At 42.1% G+C, this 22734-nt stretch overlaps 1 protein-coding gene across 1 annotated transcript; it reads left to right on the top strand.

Moving 5' to 3' along the window:
• Positions 1 to 20099: 20099 nt before the first annotated feature.
• LOC141111774 (uncharacterized) lies at positions 20100 to 22617 on the top strand. Its single transcript, XM_073603912.1, has 3 exons — positions 20100 to 20282; positions 21118 to 21246; positions 22307 to 22617. Exons 1-3 carry the CDS (start codon positions 20160 to 20162, stop codon positions 22421 to 22423), a joined length of 369 nt encoding a protein of 122 aa, XP_073460013.1. The 5' UTR covers positions 20100 to 20159; the 3' UTR covers positions 22424 to 22617.
• The last annotated feature ends 117 nt before the right edge of the window (positions 22618 to 22734 follow it).

The following is a 22734-nucleotide window of genomic DNA, read 5'->3' as shown; positions in this document are numbered from 1 at the left end:
GTCCCCTTGGGCAGATTTGCCTTCACTTCCTGTCTCAGAGACACAACAGGAAGTGAGAGGAAATCTTTTCAAAGTTAGGAAATTTGACAGTTGTCACCAAAACATGTCCCCATTGTAGGATTTCCCCTCTGGTCCTGTTTCGGTGGCAACTGTTACATTTTGGATTTCCATCACTTTCTGAGTGGATGGTCACCAGGATAAACAGAACAGGTGAATCCCCTAAGTGGGGACTCAGCAATACCCAACCTGCACACACTCCAGCCACAACTAGAAAAAATGTTGGTCTTAGATGCTTTTTAACCACTTAAATCTGACCTCCGGTCTTCCCTCCAGTCTTGCACAGTTGTACCGGCTCCTCTCCTGGACTGAAATGGTTTACTCTGATTTCACCGCACACTGTGAGCTTCTCACAGTGTGCATTAGAAGCTGCAGCAAGTCAGGCTCCATTCACAGCTTGAAGCTCCAAAAAACGATGGAGAAGAAAAAAATCAAAAAAGTTCTGGATCTTTTTTTATAACTTGAATTGGTCAGATTTTTTTTTGTATTTTCTGCCCCTTTTTTTTTTTCAAAGGAATGAATGGAAGCAAGTTTTTGTGCACATTTGCGCGTTTTGTCGCACGTTTTTGTGTGATTTTTTGCTCAAATGAAAAAATGCATAAAAATTAAGTAGTAGTTAGGAGGGAAGTTTAAGGGAAAAAAAACTTACATTTAAATGCCCATCAATGCAGCCTTGCCGGGTGTCCATCTGCAGCCTTGCCCAGTGTCTTTGCAGCCCAGTGTCTCTTTGCAGCCTCATTGCAGGAATTTAAAATTGGCGCCAATCTCCGCTAAGTGGAGGGAGTGCCGCCGACATACACAAAGCCGAGTGTACTCGGCTAGTCTCGGCTCCTCTCGCAGTCCCGCCCAGTCCCGCCCCTATGATGGACATAACACAGGTCCAATGGCGGGACTGGGCGTGACTGTGAGCGGAGCCGAGACTAGCCGAATACACTCGGCTTTGTGTATGTCGGCGGTGCTCGCTCCGCTCACAGTCACGCCCAGTCCCGCCATTGGACCTGTGCTATGTCCATCATAGGGGCAGGACTGGGCGGGACTGCGAGAGGAGCCGAGACTAGCCAAGTACACTCAGCTTTGTGTATGTCGGCGGCGCTCGCTCCGCTGACAATCAGCGGAGATCGGCGGGGATTGGAGTATAACACGCACCCACGATTTTCCCCTGATTTTAAGGGGAAAAAAGTGTGTGTTACACGCCGATAAATACGGTAACCCCTAACCGTAAAAATATTATATTAATTATTATTATTAATAAGAATAATAATAACACCCATACCCGAACAAAAAAAAAATAATTATTATTATTTATTTATTTATTTTGTGTTAGGGTGTTTAGTTATTTTTTATTTTTTTTTAGGGTTAGGGGTTAAAGGGGTTGTAAAGGTTTGTGTCTTTTCACCTTAATGCATCCTATGCATTAAGGTGAAAAAACACCTGGCAATGACGGGCCCCCCAGACCCCCGTTTTACTTACCTAAGCCCGTTTACCTGCTTGGCTCCTCCCCGGAGTCCTCTTCTCCACGGAGTCTCGGCGTTGATTGGATAGATTGATAGCAGCGCAGCCATTGGCTCCCGCTGCTGTCAATCAAATCCAATGACGTGGCCACTGGAGGGGCGGGACCGAGACATACACTCTGTGTCTATAGACGCAGAGTGTATGAGACGGGAGCACGCTCGCAAAGTAACCCCCCCGGGAGAGAGCGCTTCTCTTAGGGGGTTATCTGATGCGGGGAGGAGCCGCGAGAGCCGCCGAGGGACCCCAGAAGAAGAGGATCGGGGCCACTCTGTGCAAAACGAGCTGCACAGTGGAGGTAAATATGACATGTTTGTTATTTTAAAAAAATTAAAAATGAACCTTTACAACCCCTTTAAGGTTAGGGGTAATTATTTCTTTATTATTACTTGGAATTCATATATTGAATTTATTTATTATTTATTTATGAATATTTCTACTTATTTGTGTATTTATTTTACATTTATGTATTAGTTTATTATTATTATTCTAAGAGCCCTTGCACACTGGGGCGGGGGGCGGCGTCGGCGGTAAAACGCCGCTATTATTAGCGGCGTTTTACCGTCGGTATGCGGCCGCTAGCGGGGCGGTTTTACCCCCCGCTAGCGGCCGAGAAAGGGTTAAATACCACCGCAAAGCGCCTCTGCAGAGGCGCATTGCCAGCGGTATAGCCGCGCCGTCCCATTGATTTCAATGGGCAGGAGCAGTAAAGGAGCGGTATACACACCGCTCCTTCACCGCTCCGAAGATGCTGCTGGCAGGACTTTTTTTACCGTCCTGCCAGCGCATCGCTCCAGTGTGCAAGCCCTCGGGGCTTGCACACTGGGATAACAGCAGCGGCACTTTCGGGGCGGTTTGCAGGCGCTATTAGCGCAATAGCGCCTGCAAACCGCCCCAGTGTGCAAGGGCTCTTAGTATTAGTAGAAGTAGTAGTAGTAGTAGTAGTAATAACACCCTAATCCTAACAAAAAAATAAATAAACAAAACTAACCCTAACCTAACTCTAAGGGTCAGTTCACACTGAGGCAGCACGACTTACAGCGCGACTGCCTCAGGCGACCCAGGACACGACTCAGCGGCGACTTGCAAAACGACTTCTGGATAGAAGTCAATGCAAGTCGTCCCCAAAGTCGTACAGGAACCTTTTTCTAAGTCGGAGCGAACGGTTCCATTGCAGAGAACGGGACGCTACTTGTCAGGCGACTAGGTCGCCTGACAAGTCGTCCCAGTGTGAACCGAGGCTAACTCTAACCCCTTACCCTAACGAAAAAAAAAAAAAAAATAATAATCATAAAAAAGAAGAAATAAAAGCTAACGGAAAAGCTCAAAACACTGAAATACCTAGCAACAAATGATACAACAGATAGCAGTTTTCTCTACTGGCTAATAAAAAAAAATGCTGTATAAAAATGCGCAAGTCACGCATAAAAATGCTTATGCCCCGTACACACGGTCGGATTTTCCGACAGAAAATGTGTGATAGGACCTTGTTGTTGGAAATTCCGACCGTGTATAGGCTCCATCACACATTTTCCATCAGATTTTCTGACACACAAAGTTTGAGAGCAGGCTACAAAATTTTCCGAAAACAAAATCCGTTGTCGGAATTTCCGATCGTGTGTACACAAATCCGACGCACAAAGTGCCACGCATGCTCAGAATAAATAATGAGATGAAAGCTATTGGCTACTGCCCCGTTTATAGTCCCGACGTACGTGTTTTACGTCACCGCGTTTAGAACGATCGGATTTTCCGACAACTTTGTGTGACCGTGTGTATGCAAGACAAGTTTGAGCCAACATCCGTCTGAAAAAATCCTAGGATTTTGTTGTCGGAATGTCCGATTGTGTGTACGGGGCATCAGAGCTCTAATGTTGCTGAGGTGGATCTGTTGTTGTGGAGGGTCTAGCTTTGCAAAGTAGAGTCTATTGTTACTGGTGGGGTCTTATATTGCTGGGTTGTCAAATGTTGCTGCTGGGGGATCTATTATTGCTGGTGGGGGTCAATTGTTGCTGGGGTCTACTGTTTAATTAGGGGTCTATTGTTGCTGACTACTGGGAGATCTATTATTGCTGGGGTAAAGACAGTAAAGGGACTTCGCGCTTTGAATCTATCACATAAATAGGTGACGATGATGTGACCTTAAAAGTGCAGCTATAGTAACTGTGGTAACGTAAACATCAACTGTGAATAAGCACCAATGTGAATAAACACACACAATATTCAACAAAATAGTCCAAGTGTGCTAGTGACACAGATACTCCTCATAAATAAAAAGTTCATAAATAAAAAGTTCATAATAATCTCTTCTTAAATGAAAAGTTCATAATGGTGTGTAAATGTAGCTGGGATCAAGTATGTGGGACGACACAGATGATGATCTTTTGATGGGGGGCTCCGGTGAACCCGGGCTCTCTAACCTCTCACCTTAAAAAGCAAATGTAAGCACCAAATGTCTGCTGTGGAAGGTCCTGTGTGATGTAGTTCATCGGTAATCCGGGTGATGTGTCTCTAATGGTTGGATTATCCTCCCGGTGTACACCTGCCTGTAAAAATAGAGAGGAGGGGGGAGGGGGAAGGGGGGTTGCCCACCTCGGGCTTCACCAATACAGTGGAATAGACAGTGAAGGGAGAGAGAGAGGCCTCCGATGGTGTAGTATATTGAACAAAGTGCTATTTATTAGGTAATAAGGGTGGTCTCTTACATTAAAAACATCTTAAAACAGCATATACAGCATAAGAAAATCTGGAGCGGGGTCCGAGGCGCCTCCTTACTGACTTCCGGTTACGTCTGTTCTCTGCCACGCCCTACGCGTTACATCACCGCTCGTGACTTCACCTGGGGAACCGGTGTCTTATCGAATTCAGTCCCCTATCATATAGTGTCCTCCCTGTACTGCGCAGGCGCAGTACGGAGGACAAAAGAGACGCCGAAAGTCTCCGAAGTTCAACAGCTGATCGTCAGCTGTACACGGCGCCTGCGCATTTATTCTTACCCTATGTCCAGGATCATTCCCTACTATCCAAGTGGACATAGAGTTAGAATAAATATTTGCCGAGCGCAGCGAGGCCGTGCCCGAAGCGTGGCGAGCGAAGCGAGCCCGCGAGGGGCCCTCTTACACTGCCATCGCTAACAGGTGCCAGAGCGCCGTGTACAGCTGATGGTCAGCTGATCAACTTCGGGCATTTTCGGCATCTCCTGCTCCTCCGTACTGCGCAGGCGCTGCGCCTGCGCAGTACGAGGCGGACACTATCTGATACGAGGACACTATATGGCAGAACACCGGATTGGCCAGAGAGGGATGTCATTTATATTGAGTTTCTGGAAATGTCTTAGCGGCCATTTTTGTTGTGGTCGGATGTATTCCTATTATCGCGGCCATCTTGCAGGTGGCAATTTGTGTGGAATGGCACCATATTTTAGAGGGTCAAGCTAGACAATACTAGCTAGTGTGTATGATTAAAAACTGTGCTATCCTAAAACTTATATGGTATTGATCAATCAGGTTAGCACAAGGGAAGTATTAATAAACTATGGGTCTGTTCCATTGGTATATGGACCTAATATGAAAGTGTTTCCAACATTATGTGTCGCCCATTTTCTTGTGGTTGCTAATATTTTGCCAGCGTGTGATTACCTCTATTATAATGGGTTTACATGGATGACGGCCATTTTTTTGGATGGTTAAAATTATTTGTGATCCGCCATGTTGCTGTACGCAATGGTGTTAAATTTTAGGTATATATTCTATGATCTATGAGGTAAATTGCAACAGGGGCACCCGTCGTAACCTGAGTTGCCAAGGAGATGTCTCTACACTCATTTTACAATCTCATATATATTTATAGGTATATAATGCATATCCTTTTCCTGGTAACTTTGTTATCTTTCATACAATTAAATTGAAGTTAAAATTGAACTAGAAATAAAGTGAATATGTATCAATGTTTACTAGTTAACGTGAATATCTTCTTCTAATAAAAATATACAAGTAAGGAGATATATTGAATAATTATCAAGACTTATCAAGAAACCATTGTAAATTGTTGAACATTTAAAAAATTACTAAGAATTATTAAAAATAATGATAATAATAATTCCAAAGTTATCGACAGTTAATAATTAAAAATATTAAAAAATATATAAAAAATATTAAAAATTACTTAAAAAACAATTTAAGTCGAACTCTACGTTCAGTCCTCTGGGTGTAATGCCCCGTACACACGGTCGGATTTTCCAACGGAAAATGTGTGATAGGACCTTGTTGTCGGAAATTCCGACCGTGTGTGGGCTCCATCAAACATTTTCCATCGGATTTTCCGACACACAAAGTTTGAGAGCTTGCTATAAAATTTTCCGACAACAAAATCCGTTGTCGGAATTTCCGATCATGTGTACACAAATCCGGCACACAAAGTGCCACGCATGCTCAGAATAAATAAAGAGATGAAAGCTATTGGCTACTGCCCCGTTTATAGTCCCGACGTACGTGTTTTACGTCACCACGTTCAGAATGATCGGATTTTCCGACAACTTTGTGTGACCGTGTGTATGCAAGACAAGTTTGAGCCAACATCCGTCGGAAAAAATCCATGGATTTTGTTGTCGGAATGTCCGATCAATGTCCGACCGTGTGTACGGGGCATAAGCGTACGTAGAGTGTGTATCCAAAATGACTCCCTTTGACTTATATTTCTGATTTTGTGACTCCCCCTCCATGAACCCTTATATTTCTGGATCCCCCAAAATTGTAGTTGTGAGGGGTCTTGATTGTGTGCTATCGCAAAATGTTTTGATACATTATGCTTGGGATTACCTTTCTTAATATTTTGAATGTGCTCCTTAATCCTTACTTTAAGGGCTCTCTTGGTCCGTCCTACATATTGTAGTCGGCAACTACACTGGAGAACGTACACCACCCCCTCCGTGTGACAGCTTACAAAATCCTTAATTTTGTGTGTCTCCTGTGTTGTAGTGCAGGTAAATTCCTTTCTTATACCCTGAAACTTCTGAGCGTGTCTACACGCAAAGCAGTTTCTACATGGGTAAAAGCCTTTGCCTGAAAAGAAGGAGTATGACACTTGTTGTGGGGGTTCAATGACTGATTTGACTACCATATTTCTGATGGTTGGTGCTTTCTTGAATATGATATTCGGTTGTTCAGGTAATATTTTGCTCAGATCTTTGTCATTTTTGAGGATGTGCCAATGTCGTTGGATGATTTGTGATACCTGTTTGTGTTGTGTATTATAATCTAAGATGAGACTCGGTGCTTCTTGATGGAGTGTTCCTTTGGGGTATTTTTCTAACATTTTGGTCCTATCCATGTTGTTAACTTCTTCTATTTGTTTGTTAATCCAAGTGGGTTCATATCCCTTCTCTCTGAACCTGGACCCAATTAGTTCAGCCTGTTCCTTGTAGTCTTTTTCACTAGTACAATTCCTTTTAATTCTGCTCTGCTTTGATGTACAGTTTCTGTTGGTACTCATAAGTATTACATATATTGAACATTACATGCGGCCCTTTGGCAATGTCAGGGGCCACATTTGAGGTCCCCTTTAGCTCATAGGTTGACAATCACGGATGTACAGTCTGATCACTGGGGGAGGGGAGACTGAGGAAATGCTTCCTCCTGCCTGCAGCAAACCGATGACATCATCTCAGACTAGACAAAGTCACTGACTGGAGCTCAAGGACACTTTTTAAAGATAAAAGGTGGAACAATGATCCTGTTTCTGTATATTGTGACATGTCAGGAATTTACTCATACAGACTTGTGAAGTTACTGACAGATCCACTTTAAACTAGACCCAAGTGTTCCTTTAACCGCTTAAGGACCGCCCCCACGTACATATACTGCGGCAGGGGGGCACTTTAGCGTGAAATCACGTACCTGTACATGACTTTTTTTCTTCCCCTGTTAGCACACCAACTCTGGGCGGCTCAGGTGGACAGACACCATATCAACTCCCCCCCACCCCCCACTTATCACAGCCGCTCACCTCGGGTTCAGGCAGCAGAGGACACCCCCATTGCACTTTGTATTGGCACACTAATAGCGCCCCCTACCTTCTATTTAAATATAACCCTGCTATACCTAGTTCAATAACACCATCACAATCAGAGAAGTCCAGGATTCAAATGGATTGAAGGGACTGACTCTGCAGCTCCCAAGTATAAACTCCTCTCTTTGCCTTCATGTAATACCCGTCAGCAGCACTCGCATAGCTCCCAACTGTCCCTGATTTCGAGGGACTGTCCCTGATTTGGAATAAAGTCCCTCTGTCCCTCTTTCCTCCTCATTTGTCCCTCATTTTACTCTGATCTATGCAGTTATATATAACAGGTACCTTTTTTTCTTTCAAAACGTGTTTCCCAGTGCTAAACCTTTCATCCAATTTCAAAATTGCTGCATTTGTACATTTCAGAAGCCAAAATAAAGTAATAATAGAGGAGGAAAAAAAAGCACTTGTGGGTTTAACTAATATTTTTTTGTATAATTCTCCATTAAGGGGGCGTGGCAGGGGGTGTGTCCTATGCCTAAATACTTTTGCTAACAGTTGTCCCTCGTTACCATCTCAAGAGGTATGAGCACTTGTTGTATAAAGTGACATTTACTTTAAAGCCCGACTCTGGGAAATTTGAAAGTGATCCCTTGCAGCGGGGTTGCGTCCACACCGCGAGGGTTTATTGCTCGTTTAGTCTAAAGGGAAGCATTTTTACTTACCTGATCCTCCCATCCAGTGGATGTCCCTCCCCCCCATGCTCCAGCAGTGGCCTGTCCTTCATGTCTGCTCTGACAGCTAAGGCTGTCACCGGGGCTGCTGATAAGGCAGTACAGTTACATACTATCTGGCATTACCCCCCCACGGGCGACGCCCCCCCATCCATGCTAATTTAAATGCGGGGTGCCAGACGCGTGAATTTCAATGTTTTTTGGGGGTTTTTTTAAGCACTAATTGGCTTCAAAAACGGGTGGGCTTGAGGAGCAGAGGATGGCGGTCACATGACCATAAGCCCCGCCTTGCCTCGCCTCCCGGCAGTTCAAACCCTTTAAAGGACCGGCGGGAGTTGGCGCCAAGGAGATAAACAACAAAAGTGCATCAAAAACTGATCAGTGTTAAAGGGCCCTAAGTGTATGGAAACCCGAAATCAATTATTGAGTATATCTGGCATCATATCTCATTGTATACAGTTTATAAAAAAACAAATTGCATTTTACAAAGTTTCTTACCTGGAGGCCCTGCCAGTAGCAGCAGCACTTCCTGTTGCAGGATGACAACCCTAAGCCACAATTTACATCAACATTGTCACCCTGCCATGTAAGTTAATTCAGTTGGCTGTTGGGTTGTATACATGATAGACAGCCCAATGGCCAAATGGCAGAGTTCACACAGCAGACTTACAACACTGCTGCTAATTGCAAAGCAGTGACTTAGCATTCTAAGTCCCCATCAGGAAGTGATGTTACCGGCAGGATCTCCAGGTAAGAAACTCTGCAAAAGATTCACACAAAAGGATTTGCTTAAAGTGGCCTAATCCCATCAATTTAATCGATTCACAACAGTTACATTCAAAGCATTTCAATAATGGTAACTGACACAGTTGCTTGTGCTCTCAACTGAACTGTCAAGGCATCCAATGACTGGTGCCATAACTGATCACATGTGCACCATAATGGCAGCTGCAGATCAAACAGAGGCTAAGATGGCAGCTCCCCTGGCTGTAAAGGAGAGAAGGGTTTAGTTCCACTTTGAGAAAACTGTATACAGAGAGATTTGATGCCAGACATAATAAATATAGATTTGGGGATTACATACACATTCAAGGAACTAGGATCACCATCAGTCCTCCACTGCTAACGTCTCCTCCTGGAAAAGCAAGCTGCCTGGCTGTCATGCTGATCCTCTGGCTCTGAGCCTTTCTTTTGCACTGACCCAGAACAAGTACACAGATTAGGAGATCTGCTTTCATTGACTCCATGCTTGTTCTGGGTCACAGCCAGGTAATCAGCATTTTCAGAAGCGACCACCATGCTTCACTGTAGGGATGGTATTGGTCAGGTGATGAGCGGTGCCTGGTTTCCTCCAGACATGAAGCTTGCCATTTAGGCCAAAGAGTTCAATCTTTGTTTCATCAGACCAGAGAATTTTGTTTCTCATTGTCTGAGAGTCCTTCAGGTGCCTTTTGGCAAACTCCAGTCATGTGCTTTTTACTGAGGAGTGGCTTCCGTCTGGCCTGAGTGGTGGAAATGGTTGTTCTTCTGGAAGGTTCTTCTCTAGACATGTGCACTGCCAAAAAATTTGTTCGTTTTCGTTTTGTTTGTTTTCGTTTCATTCGTTTTTTGCTTGTTTTTTTTGGTTTTCGGGTCATTCGTTATGATCGCAATTAGTAAATTCGTACATTTGTAAATTCGTACATTCGTAAATTAGAAAATTTGTATATTCGTAAATTAGAAAATTTGGAAATTTGGAAATTCGAAAACCAGAAAAATTTGAAAATCTAAAATAGTAACTAACTATTAAATTATAGGTATTGTAATTTCCTTTCAAATTTGGCTGTTAGTGAACGTATACAAATTTATCTGAAGTTATGAAATATTCAAAATAATGATGCCGCATCTAAACAAATGGAAGGAAACGAATTCATTACATTCCATTCGCTTGGATATGGCATTCGTTATTTCGGGTAAATTTGTATTTGTTATGCTCACTAACAGCCAAATTTGAAAGGAAATCACAATACCTATAATTTAATAGTTAGTAATAGTTAAGTTATGTGACATACCTAGCTGGGAGAGAGACTTTTGGAGGGCACTGAATGCTAGCCTCTTGCCGATCGATCGTGGGCCCTGGCATTTGGGAGAACAGTGCTCTTTGTGAGCTGTATGCCTGGGGACCCTTGAGGCGGTATTACTGTGATTTCAGGTTCTGGTCCCCCAGGACACACAGACTCTGGGGACCCTGGATTTGCCATATTCGAAATAGTGGCTGATTCATAATGCTGGGACAGATACTGTTAGGAGATGCTGATGTAAATTCCAACACCTGTCTGTCTGTTGTCTGCTAAAATGTGTATTGTAATTAAGTCTACTATGGGATCTAAGAGTCATTAGATCCCCATTGTCGTTTGTGTTAATTAACTCTGCTATTGTGTGAAGAAGAGTCTATGTTGATTGTGTTTTCTGAACTACAAGATGGCCAGTCTGGCCTAAAGGTCATGTCTGAGTCATCTAGGCTGTCTAAAGGGATTAGTTAATTAGCTCATGTTAATTAAGTTAATTAGGTTACAGCTGTATTGTTAGAGTAATATGAGCAGGAGGTCTGCACCTCCTCTTTTATTGTATAAATAAGACTGTATTCCTGTCAATAAAGATAGATTCCTGGTTGAACTTACATACAGCCTGCCTGGTGTTTGTTCTGAGCTATCACAACTGGGTTAGAACGGCACAGAGCTGTAGTTCTAATCCCGGAGCATCAGATGACTGAGCAATCAGATGTTGGGATCTGCAGTCTGATTCTATAGCAGCAGAGGAGTGTCGGGAGAGTGGAACCGAGTGAGCAAGGGGCTCGTTACATTGGTTGGTAGCGGTGGGATTTGCTCTCCAGTTACTGGGACATTCCAAACCAGCCTGCAGGAGAGCCACGCTGAAAGACTTACTTGAGAGCCGTGGAGGGAATGGTGGGATTGTGCTTCCTTGCCGTGAACACATCCAAACCATCACCTGGATCCAAGGTTCAGATGGCAGGAGAGGAGAGATACCAGCCACCATGGATGAGGAATTCAGAAGGAGGTTGCGAGAGAAGCAGATACAGCACAGAGGACCAGTATCAGAGCAGGTCCTGCTAGGATGGTTTGATTCTATCCGCTATGAACTCTGGAACTCTAAAGCGCTAGCCCGTGAGCAGCGACACCAGTGAAAAGTTCTCCCCTCCATCCATGTGAGGTACTGGTCGCAGTATGAAGTACGATTGCTGTTATTGGGGGAACAGCCGAACCAGGAGTGGACAGCTGAGTTAAGCAGGCTGATCCGGGCAGAAATACGGTTGGACGAGAGCTACAGAGCCCTCCAGTGGTATGTAGCCCAAGTGTGCCCGTGGACAGCGGATGACAGCCCCACGGAAGGCTTTGACTACGATGGCCTGGGATTGTTGTACTGGAGGCTGTCCAGGGACCCTGACTTTGGGAGTGATCGGGAGTGGCGTAGGAGTAATATGAGCAGGAGGTCTGCACCTCCTCTTTTATTGTATAAATAAGACTGTATTCCTGTCAATAAAGATAGATTCCTGGTTGAACTTACATACAGCCTGCCTGGTGTTTGTTCTGAGCTATCACAACTGGGTTAGAACGACACAGAGCTGTAGTTCTAAGCCCGGAGCATCGGATGACCGAGCAATCAGATGTTGGGATCTGCAGTCTGATTCTATAGCAGCAGAGGAGTGTCGGGAGAGTGGAACCGAGAGAGCAAGGGGCTCGTTACAAGTTATTATTAGTTAGTTATTATTTCAGATTAACGCATTTACAAATGTACAAATTTCCGATTTTACAAATGTACTAATTTACGAATGTACGAATTTACGAATGTACGAATTGACAAATTTTTGCATATTTAAATTTACGAATATTCGGAAAAATTCGTTAAACGGGTTTTCATTAATTTGGATATTTCCGAATTAACGAATTTGTCGAAATTCGTTAAAAGACGAATTCGGAACGAAACAAATTGCACATGTCTATTCTCCTCTCTCCACAAAGAAACACTGGAGCTCTGTCAGAGTGACTATCGGGTTCTTGGTCACCTCCCTGTCTAAGGCCCTTCTGCCCCGATCACTCAGCTTTGCCGGGCGGCCCGCTCTAGGAAGAGTCCTGGTGGTTCCAAACTTCTTCCATTTACGGATGATGGAAGCCACTGTGCTCATTGGGACCTTCAATGCTGCGGAAATTTTTCTGTACCCTTCCCCAGATCTGTGCCTCCATACAATCCTGTCTCAGAGGTCTACAGACAATAATGACAAAAATATGTAACAGAATACATATTGGCCTAAATTGATGAAGAAATTAGATATTTAAAATAATTTTACTAGATATGTTTTATAAACGAAAATAAAAAATATTGTTTTTCAAATTTTTTGTCTTTTTTCATAAATTTTTTTTTTTACCAAAAATATATAGCAGAATACATATTGGCCTAAATTAATGAAGCAATTTGTTATTGTCAAATTTATTTTTTGCATATGATTTATAGCAGAAAGTAAAAAAATATTGTTTTGTATATTGTGTATTGTGACGTGTATATTATGTAAATAATAAATTGTGATCTTTTTATGTTTATAGTCCAAAAAATAAAAACCACAGATGTGATCAAATACCACCAAAAGAAAGCTCTATTTGTGGGGGAAAAAAAGACATCAGTTTTACTTGGGTACAGCGTCGTACCACCAATTGTGAGTTAAAGTAACACAGTGCAGTATCGCAAAAATGGCCTGGTCATTAGGGGGGGTAAATCTGGTTAAAAGTGGTTAAGGGCCTCAAAAAATAAAATAGGCTGTTAGTACTGATCAATTTTCAAATATATAGAGTACATACCATAGATTGCAGATGCTATAACTAAGAAACCAATTAATGTACTTTTTTTTATTTACCAAAGACATGTAGCAGAATACATTTTGGCCCCAATTAATTTGAATTAATTAAATTGTTTTAATTATCAATTAATACACGCTTATTGGGATTATTTTATTACCAAAAATATGTAGCAGAATACATATTGACCTAAATTGATGAAGACATTAGATTGTTTAAATTATTTTATTGGATATGTTTTCTAACTGAAAATAAAAAATATTCCTTTTTTTAAATTTTTCAGGGTGTTTCATTATTTTTTTTAATTGGGATTATTTTATTACCAAAAATATGTACCAGTATACATTTTGGCCTAAATTTATGTAGAAATTAGATTTTTTAAATTATTTTATTGGATATGTTTTATAACTGAAAATAAAAAATATTCCTATTTTTAAAATTTTCGGTGTTTTTATTTATTTATTTATTTATTTTACCAAAAAGGTTCTAGACGCTATAACAAAGAAACCAATTAATATAAACTTATTTTTATTTTTTATTTTTTTTTTACCAAAGACATGTACCAGAATACATTTTAGCATTAATTTATGTAGAAGTTAGATTTTTTTAAATTATTTTATTGGATATGTTTTATAACATTTTATAACATAACATTGTTTTTTTTTTTCATTTTTGGTCTTTTTTCATTTATTTTATTTTTTTTCTAACAAAAAGAATGTAAACGCTATAAGAAAACAATTAATATACACTTTTTTTTTTAGCGAGGACATGTAGCAGAATACATTTTGGTCTAAATTTATGAAGATTTTTTTTTTAAATACTTTACTAGATATGTTTTATAACTGAAAAAAAAATTTTGGTCTTTTTTACATTTATTTGAATCTTCTGTTTTTTTATTTATATAATAAAAAATAAAAAATCCCAGTGGATATCAAATACCACCAAAAGAAAGCTCAATATGTGGGAAAAAAAACTGTAAATGTCATGTGTTTACAGTGTTGCATAATGATGCAATTGCCAATTGAAGTAGCACAGTGCTAAATAGCAAAAATGTTCTGGTCATGAAAGGGTTAAAACCTCCTGGAGCTGACATGGTAAAAAAAATAAATAAATAAATAAATAAAAGGATCCTTATCCTGCTGTGTTATCTTTGTGAAATTTGTCAATATGAGGACGGCACATTTAATGGATGGGGTCGTGTTTCTTGTAATTTGCCACACATCTGAATTTGACATTTATCAATGGGAAGTAAAACAGGAATGAACTGGTTTATTCCAGAAATTGAAATCTCAACAGTCATCTCATCCTCCCCTCCCCTCCCCCACAGAATAGAGAAAATTTGAAATTTGACAGTTGAAATCAACAAATGTACTGGCTGAGGTCATGGGACCCAGCAGCCTCACATCTCTGACATGAGAATATACAGCCTGACTTGTTTACAATTTGGGGGAGACTTAGGGGAGGAGTCATGTAACTAGCACTGTGATGTGATTGGGCAGTGCAGCTATAAATAGAATCCTGGCTTGTTGCCAACTTAGGGGAGATGCCATGGTGACCAGCCCTGTGATGTGATTGGCCAGTTTGAATCTCACCTATGATGTCATCGGCAGTTAGTGAGCTATAAACTGATCAGTCACCTGTGAGGAGCTCAGAAGAGTCTGACTTCTCTTGGAGTGAAGATCTGTTGTTCTGAGCTCTCTGAGATTTCTTCTTCTCTGGCAGTTTCTGATTTTCTCTGTGTTTTTAACCAGTGAAATGAGAAAACTGATGATGGAAAATATGATTCCAAAAATAAGACCTGAGCCATTTAATGGCTTTATGAAAAAAAATAGGGATGCAGTCCACACAATATCATCTGTAGTGACTCCCCCAAGCTGTGACACTAAAAACACCATGAATGTTGCAGCTATTAGAAACATCATGAAAAATGCCGTACCAGCAAGAAAGCCCATGAAGAATGCAGCAGCAGAAGTCCCACCTCTTGTCACTCCCCCGAGCTGTGACACTAGAAAGAGCAGGGTAAATGTTGCAGCTATTAGAAAGATCATGAAAAATGCCGCACCAGCTAGAAAGCCTCTGAGAAATGCAGCAGCAGAAGTCCCACCTCTTGTCACACCCCCGAGCTGTGACACTAAAAACACCATGAATGTTGCAGCTATTAGAAACATCATGAAAAATGCCGCACCAGCTAGAAAGCCTCTCAGAAATGCAGCAGCAGAAGTCCCACCTCTTGTCACACCCCCGAGCTGTGACACTAGAAAGAGCAGGGAAAATGTTGCAGCTATTAGAAAGATCTTAAAAAATGCCGCACCAGCTAGAAAGCCTCTGAGAAATGCAGCAGCAGAAGTTCTACCTCTTGTCACACCCCCGAGCTGTGACACTAGAAAGAGCATAGAACCTGTCACTGCAGGATCTCTACGCTGTGACAGCCAGTCAACCTTCATATTACACCGTGTGCTCGGAGAAGGAGGATACGGACAGGTAAGTTCAAATTTTCTCACCTATAACTAGATTAGTAGCTCCACCCACAAAACAAATCCCTCCCCAGTAACTAGCCAATGTGTACCAGCCACCCAAAACTGATTGAGCTACTGGTAGATTAATGATGTCACTCTGCCTTATGGAGGGGAGAATCCGGGAAAACAAAATTAGGAAAGCTCTCTAAAGCTGCACGATTCTGGCCAAAATGAGAATCACAATTTTTTTGCTTAGAATAAAAAGATCACGATTCTCTGACGATTCTCGTGATCTTTCACATTATACAAAAAAAATGGGCTAACTTTACTGGTTAGATTTTTTTTTTTTTTTTTTTAATTCATTGCATTTGAAAGACTGCTGCGCAAATACAGTGTGACATAAAATATTGCAACAACCACCATTTTATTCTCTAGGGCAGTGATGTCAAACCTTGGCACCCCAGATGTTTTGGAACTACAATTCCTTTGATGCTCATGCACTCTGCAGTGTAGTGGAGCATCATGGGAAATGTAGTTCCGAAACATCTGGAGGGCCAAGGTTCGCCTTCACTGCTCTAGGGTGTCTACTAAAAAATATATATATAATGTTTGGGGTTCTAAGTAATTTTCTAGCAAAAAAAAATGATTTTAACTTGAAACCAACAAATGTCAGAAAAAGGTTTAGTGTTTAAGTGGTTAAACTTTTTTCACTTACACACACACACAGTCTATTCCATTGACAAATTGTTACTTCCTTTCTTTTGATGGCTGTGGCTTCAGAAGAGCAGAGAGAATTCTTTGCATAGAAAGAACCGTGAAACACTTTAATAGAAAGAATTGTGAAACACTTTAGTAAAAATCGCGATTCTTGACGATTAATTGTGCAGCTCTAAAGCTCTCCCTGTCATAGATATCAGAAGACAGTCCGTCATCGAGCCTCGCAGCCTTCATCAATAACTACTTCTGATTCCTCCCCAATGCTAGTTACATCCTTTCCCAATAATGAAAAACCGTTCTTTCCTATCACACAAATGATTTTTGTCTTTTCTGTCATTCAGGTCTTTCTGGCAACCCATTGTACAACCAAGAAGATCGTGGCCATCAAGTCAGTTGTGAAGACTTCAGATCAACAGGATGACATTGAAACAGAGCTGAAGGTCATGAAGATGGCGGCAGGGTGTCCATTCCTCACCCAGCTTTACACCACTTTTCAGACCCGCGATTCTGCCTGTTTCGTTATGGAGTACATCTCTGGAGGGGATCTGTTTCATTTCACCAGAAACAATTCCCCTCTTCCAATTTCCGTCATAAGGTAAGTCTCATCACCACAATGATAATAGAATAGAAAGAAATCTTTATAAGATATGTCGTTTTACAATCCAGGCTTTTAGGAGTTTAGAATTACATTGGACTCCATTAGAATGTGTAGCTACATCAGTCCACCCAGATCTGACGTAGATACTTTAGAGTAATGTCACTCCGTCCCCCATAAATTGGGGACAACGCACCTCTCCCAAGCTTAGATACTCTATATTATCATAGTAGGGTTGGGGTTCAAAGTAGACTGTTCATACACATGCCATTCTGCAATCCCAGTTTCCCCAAAGCGGGCAGTGATTGCACCATGTGGGGAAGGAGATGGAGACAGTTCAGAGTCACCTAGTAACGTTCTTTAAGAGGTTTCTGATGCCGGGAGGCGGAGCGGGGTTTCTGACCATGTGACCGCCATGATTGGCTGTCACAGTGGTCACATGGTCAGAGAGCTCCTAATCGCATGTAGCGGTTGGGAGCTTTCCTTTAGCCACCGGTAACTGTGCCAGGAGTGCATTCTCAGGACAGCTCTGTTTACATTCTGGTACCCATATATGCGGCCTCTCAGCGTTAAGACCCACCCACCTAGAGGCCACATATATGCATACCACCAGCATGAAGGGGCTAACACTTCTGGACCAGTGATGTACCGGTACCTCATTACCCTGGTACTGTTTTTTAGAGGTGGTCTAACTAACCGCTGGATTCATTTTATATGCAGCAGGAGGGGACTTCCTCCACTCCCGGCACCTACCACAGCTTTCTCAGGCTCTCTCATCCTACCGGGAGACCCAGACGACCAGCCGGCACGTCTACTGGCTGGCCAGACAGCTGAACAAAGCTGTGATCGGCTTTGATCGGCTCTCCGCTATGGTAACCCGGCGATGGTGATGACATTGTGACCTGACATTTTTAAGGAATCAAAAAGGAATTCAAAAACACAGATCTCGGTGTTGTGAATGCTTTTAAGGGCAGAGGGGAGACTTGGGGTCTTATAATACCGGTCACATGCCTATTGTTGTGACAAGCATGTTTACGGCCTGGATCCTACCAATGGGTTCTCCAAGGAGACTCCAGAATCTAGGATCTGATAAAACCAGAAATGGTGAGCAGGTGCCATACCCAGAACTCTGACCGTACGGTCACCTAAATAACCTCAAAGGTGTGACCGGTAATGGGATAGAGCCAGGTACTCCCTCCCCCTGCCCATGGATAATGTTTCTACTTAAGTCTAATGACTGTAAAATGTAATTCCTTCATAATCTAATTTTTTTCTCTTTTATAGATTTATTGCGGCGGAAATATCCTGTGGATTGCAGTTCCTTCACAAGCGTGGCATCGTCCATAGAGACATCAAGTTACGCAACATCCTAATGGACAACAAAGGTCATGTCCGTATTGCAGACTTTGGACTGGCAGTAATGGATCTGTTCGGTGATAGGAAGGTGACGGGTGCAGCTGGAACACGTGGATACATGGCGCCAGAAGTAAGTCACGCTCTGTTTACCCATCATTAGGCCTCATCTATTCAGTAAATCACAATCCAATCACTATCCCTCTGATACTTGTAATAAGAACATTTTAGACTGCATACAGAACACTGCAATGTAAATCACCTGATTGGTAATCATTAAGCTCTTAAAATCTTTTTAATAATTTGTTAACCACTTGCTGACTGCCGCACGAACATATACGTCGACACAATGACACGGTCAGGCAAATGGGCGTACGTCCCTTTAAAATTTGCCGCTGTGTGGTCATGCGCGAGCTCTGTGATCGTGCCCGCGGGACCCGCGAACTCGATGTCCGCCGGTGTCCCGCGATCGTGTCACGGAGCTGATGAACGGGGAGATGTCAATGTAAACACAACATCTCCCCATTCTTCCTAGTGACATGTCACTGTTCGTCTGCTCCATCTCATCGGGAGCAGCGATCAGTGACATGTCGCTTGTAGCCACGCCCCCTAACAGTTAGAACACTATCCTAGGACACACTTAACCCCTTCCTAGCCCCCTAGTGGTTAACCCCTTCACTGCCAGTCACATTTAAGTGCATTTTTATAGCACTGATCGCTGTATAAATGTGAATGGTCCCAAAATAGCGCCAAAAGTGTCTGATGTGTCTGCCATAATGTCGCAAAATTATTAATAAAAATGCCATAAAACTATCCCCTATTTTGTAGACGGTATAACTTTTGCGCAAACCAATCAATAAACGCTTATTGCGATTTTTTTTTACCAAAAATATGTAGAAGAATACATATCGGCCTAAACTGAGGAAAAAATTTGTTCTTTTATATATTTTTGGGGGATATTTATTATAGCAAAAAGTGAAAAATATTGCTTTTCTTTTTCAAAATTGTCGCTCTTTTTTTGTTTATAGCGCAAAAAATAAAAACCGCAGAGTAATCAAATACCACCAAAAGAAAGCTCTATTTGTGGGGAAAAAAGGACATCAATTTTGTTTGGGAGCCACGTCGCACAACAGTCAGTTAAAGTGACGCAGTGCCGAATCGCAAAAAGTGCTCTGGTCTTTGGCCAGCCAAATGGTCTGGGGCTTAAGTGGTTAATATATGTCCATGGGGGGGCAGCCATTGCGTATGCCGGCTCTGCCTCCTGGTTTAGCTGTTGGGCACAGTGGTTGTTCTTTGCCATTTCTCTTGCTTAAAGCAAGCCTAGCTACAATATCTATAATAATGGACATATGAAATAGTAAGCATAAAAATGTAAAAAGCTACATCAAGGTTAATGTTGCAATGATTTCTACTGGAGAGCGGATATCACTACCTGCTCTCTTTTTCTCTTTATGGCCCATTCATTAAATGCATGCCACTGTGTAGAGCTTGTGGTATCCTATGAAGTTCTATATACTTAGTATAACAAAGAGAACTCTGATTTGATTAGGGTGAGTCATATGACTAGGCTCTCGCTCAAGTTTTTTTTTTTTATGTTTACACCCAATCCCTGTAATAGCACTCAAAGTCCCAATTCCACCGCTGTGCTTTATAAATGTAATTTTTATTAAAATAGTGCTATTGCCACAGTAAGGACATACTGATGCTTTGTAAATGCCTCCCTTAGAATACACGTTCAATGAATACATATTATTATTTCCCCTATAAAAGGATGGTAAGTTTGTAGGAACTAAGTAACTGATTTCTTTTCTCTCATTGGCAGGTTATCAATGGCGACTTTTACCAGTTTGAACCCGACTGGTTTTCACTGGGGGTTGTCATATACGAGATGGCTACTGGCACTAAGCCATTCTGTACCTATAACACCGAGGTACTCTGGGAGGCTGTGAATTACGAAGATCCTGTTTACCCCGCGGACATGGATCCACACCTGAAGGACTTCATAGACGGAGTAAGTACAAGACATTTTCTAATTTTGAAGAGGCACAGGGAAGGTTTCTAGGCCTACTACTGCTGCTTTAGGGGTATAATGTAGGAGTGTTGCAAATTCTGGTTGTCAGCTGGATTGTTGGGTAGTTTGGCTTCTTCATCCCATAGTGAAGATCCAATGGGAATACTTCACCCTGGGGCTGAGGGCTCAGAAGATGATGCCACATGGGGTCAATCACTGATGTGCACATTGTATGAGGTTATTAAAGCAGAACTCCCCCCCATGTATTATTGTTTTGAATATAGTGGGGAGGATTAGATCACCTGCCGTCATTTTAATCTTGTCTGTGTCCCTGTTGTGGACATTTTGTTTCATATCCTGTCCTGGGGACACGGAAATCTCAGCAAGGAAGGGCACAGAAAGCAACCACAACCTAACAGAGAGGTTCTAATACCTTTCCAACTCCATTCATCAAACTGCTTTTATCGCCCTGTGCTGATAAATTATGTTAATGAGAAGAAAAAAAGTTCTTTAAAAAAATCCAATCTCATCCCTTTGCTTGTGGCTGTAATTCTACTTTAAGTATCACTGCCAATCTAAAGCGCTCAGGCAGTTAGAAGTGATCTAATGGTGGCACATCATAATGTGTACTCATTTGTTGTGCTGGTATATAAATTGAATTCCATCCATGTCAGTAGACATGCAGCACCTATATTTGGCTATATATATGTCTTCACATGCTATGATCCTCCAATGGGTGAAAGGACCGCCCAGGAGGAGACGCAGTGTAAAGTTTTTTTTTTCTTTTCTAAAAAGTGCAAAATTAACTCAAAATAACTTAATTTCTCTTTTATAGCTGCTATGCAAATGTCCGAACAAGAGGCTTGGAGTCGGCAGAGACATAAGACGGCATTCATTCATGAGGCTTATTGATTGGAAGTCGCTGGAAAAAGGGAAAGGACAGCCCCCTTTCTCAGTATGCCAGGTAAGTACACAAATCTTTATAGGATGAGGATTTAAAAAGAAGATTGTTACACACTGTAAGGAGCATTGCTGTGTCCTTCCAGCTAATGTAGGGGGGTACAGACATATCCCAGCCTGTAGGAAAACCTCACAGATTAATCAGTCAATATTTCATTCTCTACAGGAGAAGTAAATAAGATTGAAACTTTCTATGCATCAGACACAACGGGGATGATTTACTAAAACTGGAGAGTGAAAAATCTGATGCAGCTGTGTATGGTAGCCAATCAGCTTCTAACTTTCAGCTTGTTCAATAAAGCTTTGGCAAAAAAAAAGTCAGCTGATTGGTTACCATGCAGAGCTGCACCAGGTTTTGCACTCTCCAGTTTTAGTAAATAAACCCCAATGATGCACAGCTGGGAGTGATAGTTGAAGTGAGAAGGTGCAATGGTTCATAATACAACGTCTGGGGTGTCTAGGACATTTGGCTTCGACCATCATGATGTGGTTTAAGGCATGGGACCAGACATGTTGTTTGCTTCTAGATTTGTATCCTATCTGCTCCTCCACTGCATGGAAAGAGGAAGAAGGTTTTAGGTTGTATTCAAGAAGTTGTTTGATGTTAAAGCCCAACTCAAAAAATAAATAAATTGCGCAGTAGGCAACCACCACCCCCAGCCCACCCTGCACTCTAATGCTTTATTGCTTGTAAACTCTAGGGGCAGAGAAAGAGGGACCTAGCCCTAACCCCTCTGCGTCATCATGTACAATACAGGCCTATCAGTCCTACGTTGTATGTGAGGGGGTGAGAATGTGACCGTGGCTGGGAAAGCTTTAGAGAGGGTCTGTGAGGGATCGGTTGCATAGATGAAGGCCGTCCAAAGCAAGGAATAAATTATTAAGCCTTATTCCTCTACCCCTAGGCAACCCCCCCCCCCCCACACACACACACACACACACACAAATACTGCAAGGGTAATTTATACTTGTTTCTGGAATTGGGCTTTAAGCAATATTCTGATATTTACTCAGGTCAGAGATCTATGAATACAGAATCTCATATTTGTTTTTTCATTTTGCAGCCCTTGGACATAGAAACAAACTGTCGACTTCCCCCATCAGCGATAGATGTAAAGGCTTTGGACATTCCAGGAAAGAAAATATACATTCCTGGATTCTTAAACATCGACTGGTCCTGAGGACGCCTGTCAACATATAGTGTGTGTGGTGTGTAGTGTGTTGTGTGTAGTGTGTGTTTTGTGTGTATTCTTTAGTGTTTAGTTGACAGTGTGTGCCAGCAGGGTGCCAGCCAGCAAGCCACCCACATCAGTGTACCAGCCAGCAAGCCACTTACATCAGGGTGCCAGCCAGCAAGCCCACCCACAGCAGGGTGCCAGCCAAAAATCCTACCCACATCATGGTCCCAACCAGCAAGCCACCCACAGCAGGATGCCAACCAGCAAGCCCACCAACAGCAGGGTGCTGTCAGCTTATGTCACGCTATGGGGAT

Source organism: Aquarana catesbeiana, linkage group LG11 (assembly GCF_042186555.1).
Source record: "Aquarana catesbeiana isolate 2022-GZ linkage group LG11, ASM4218655v1, whole genome shotgun sequence".
NCBI lineage: Eukaryota > Metazoa > Chordata > Amphibia > Anura > Ranidae > Aquarana > Aquarana catesbeiana.
Note: the sequence above shows the minus strand (reverse complement) of the source record. Positions and strands in the feature narration are given on the sequence as shown.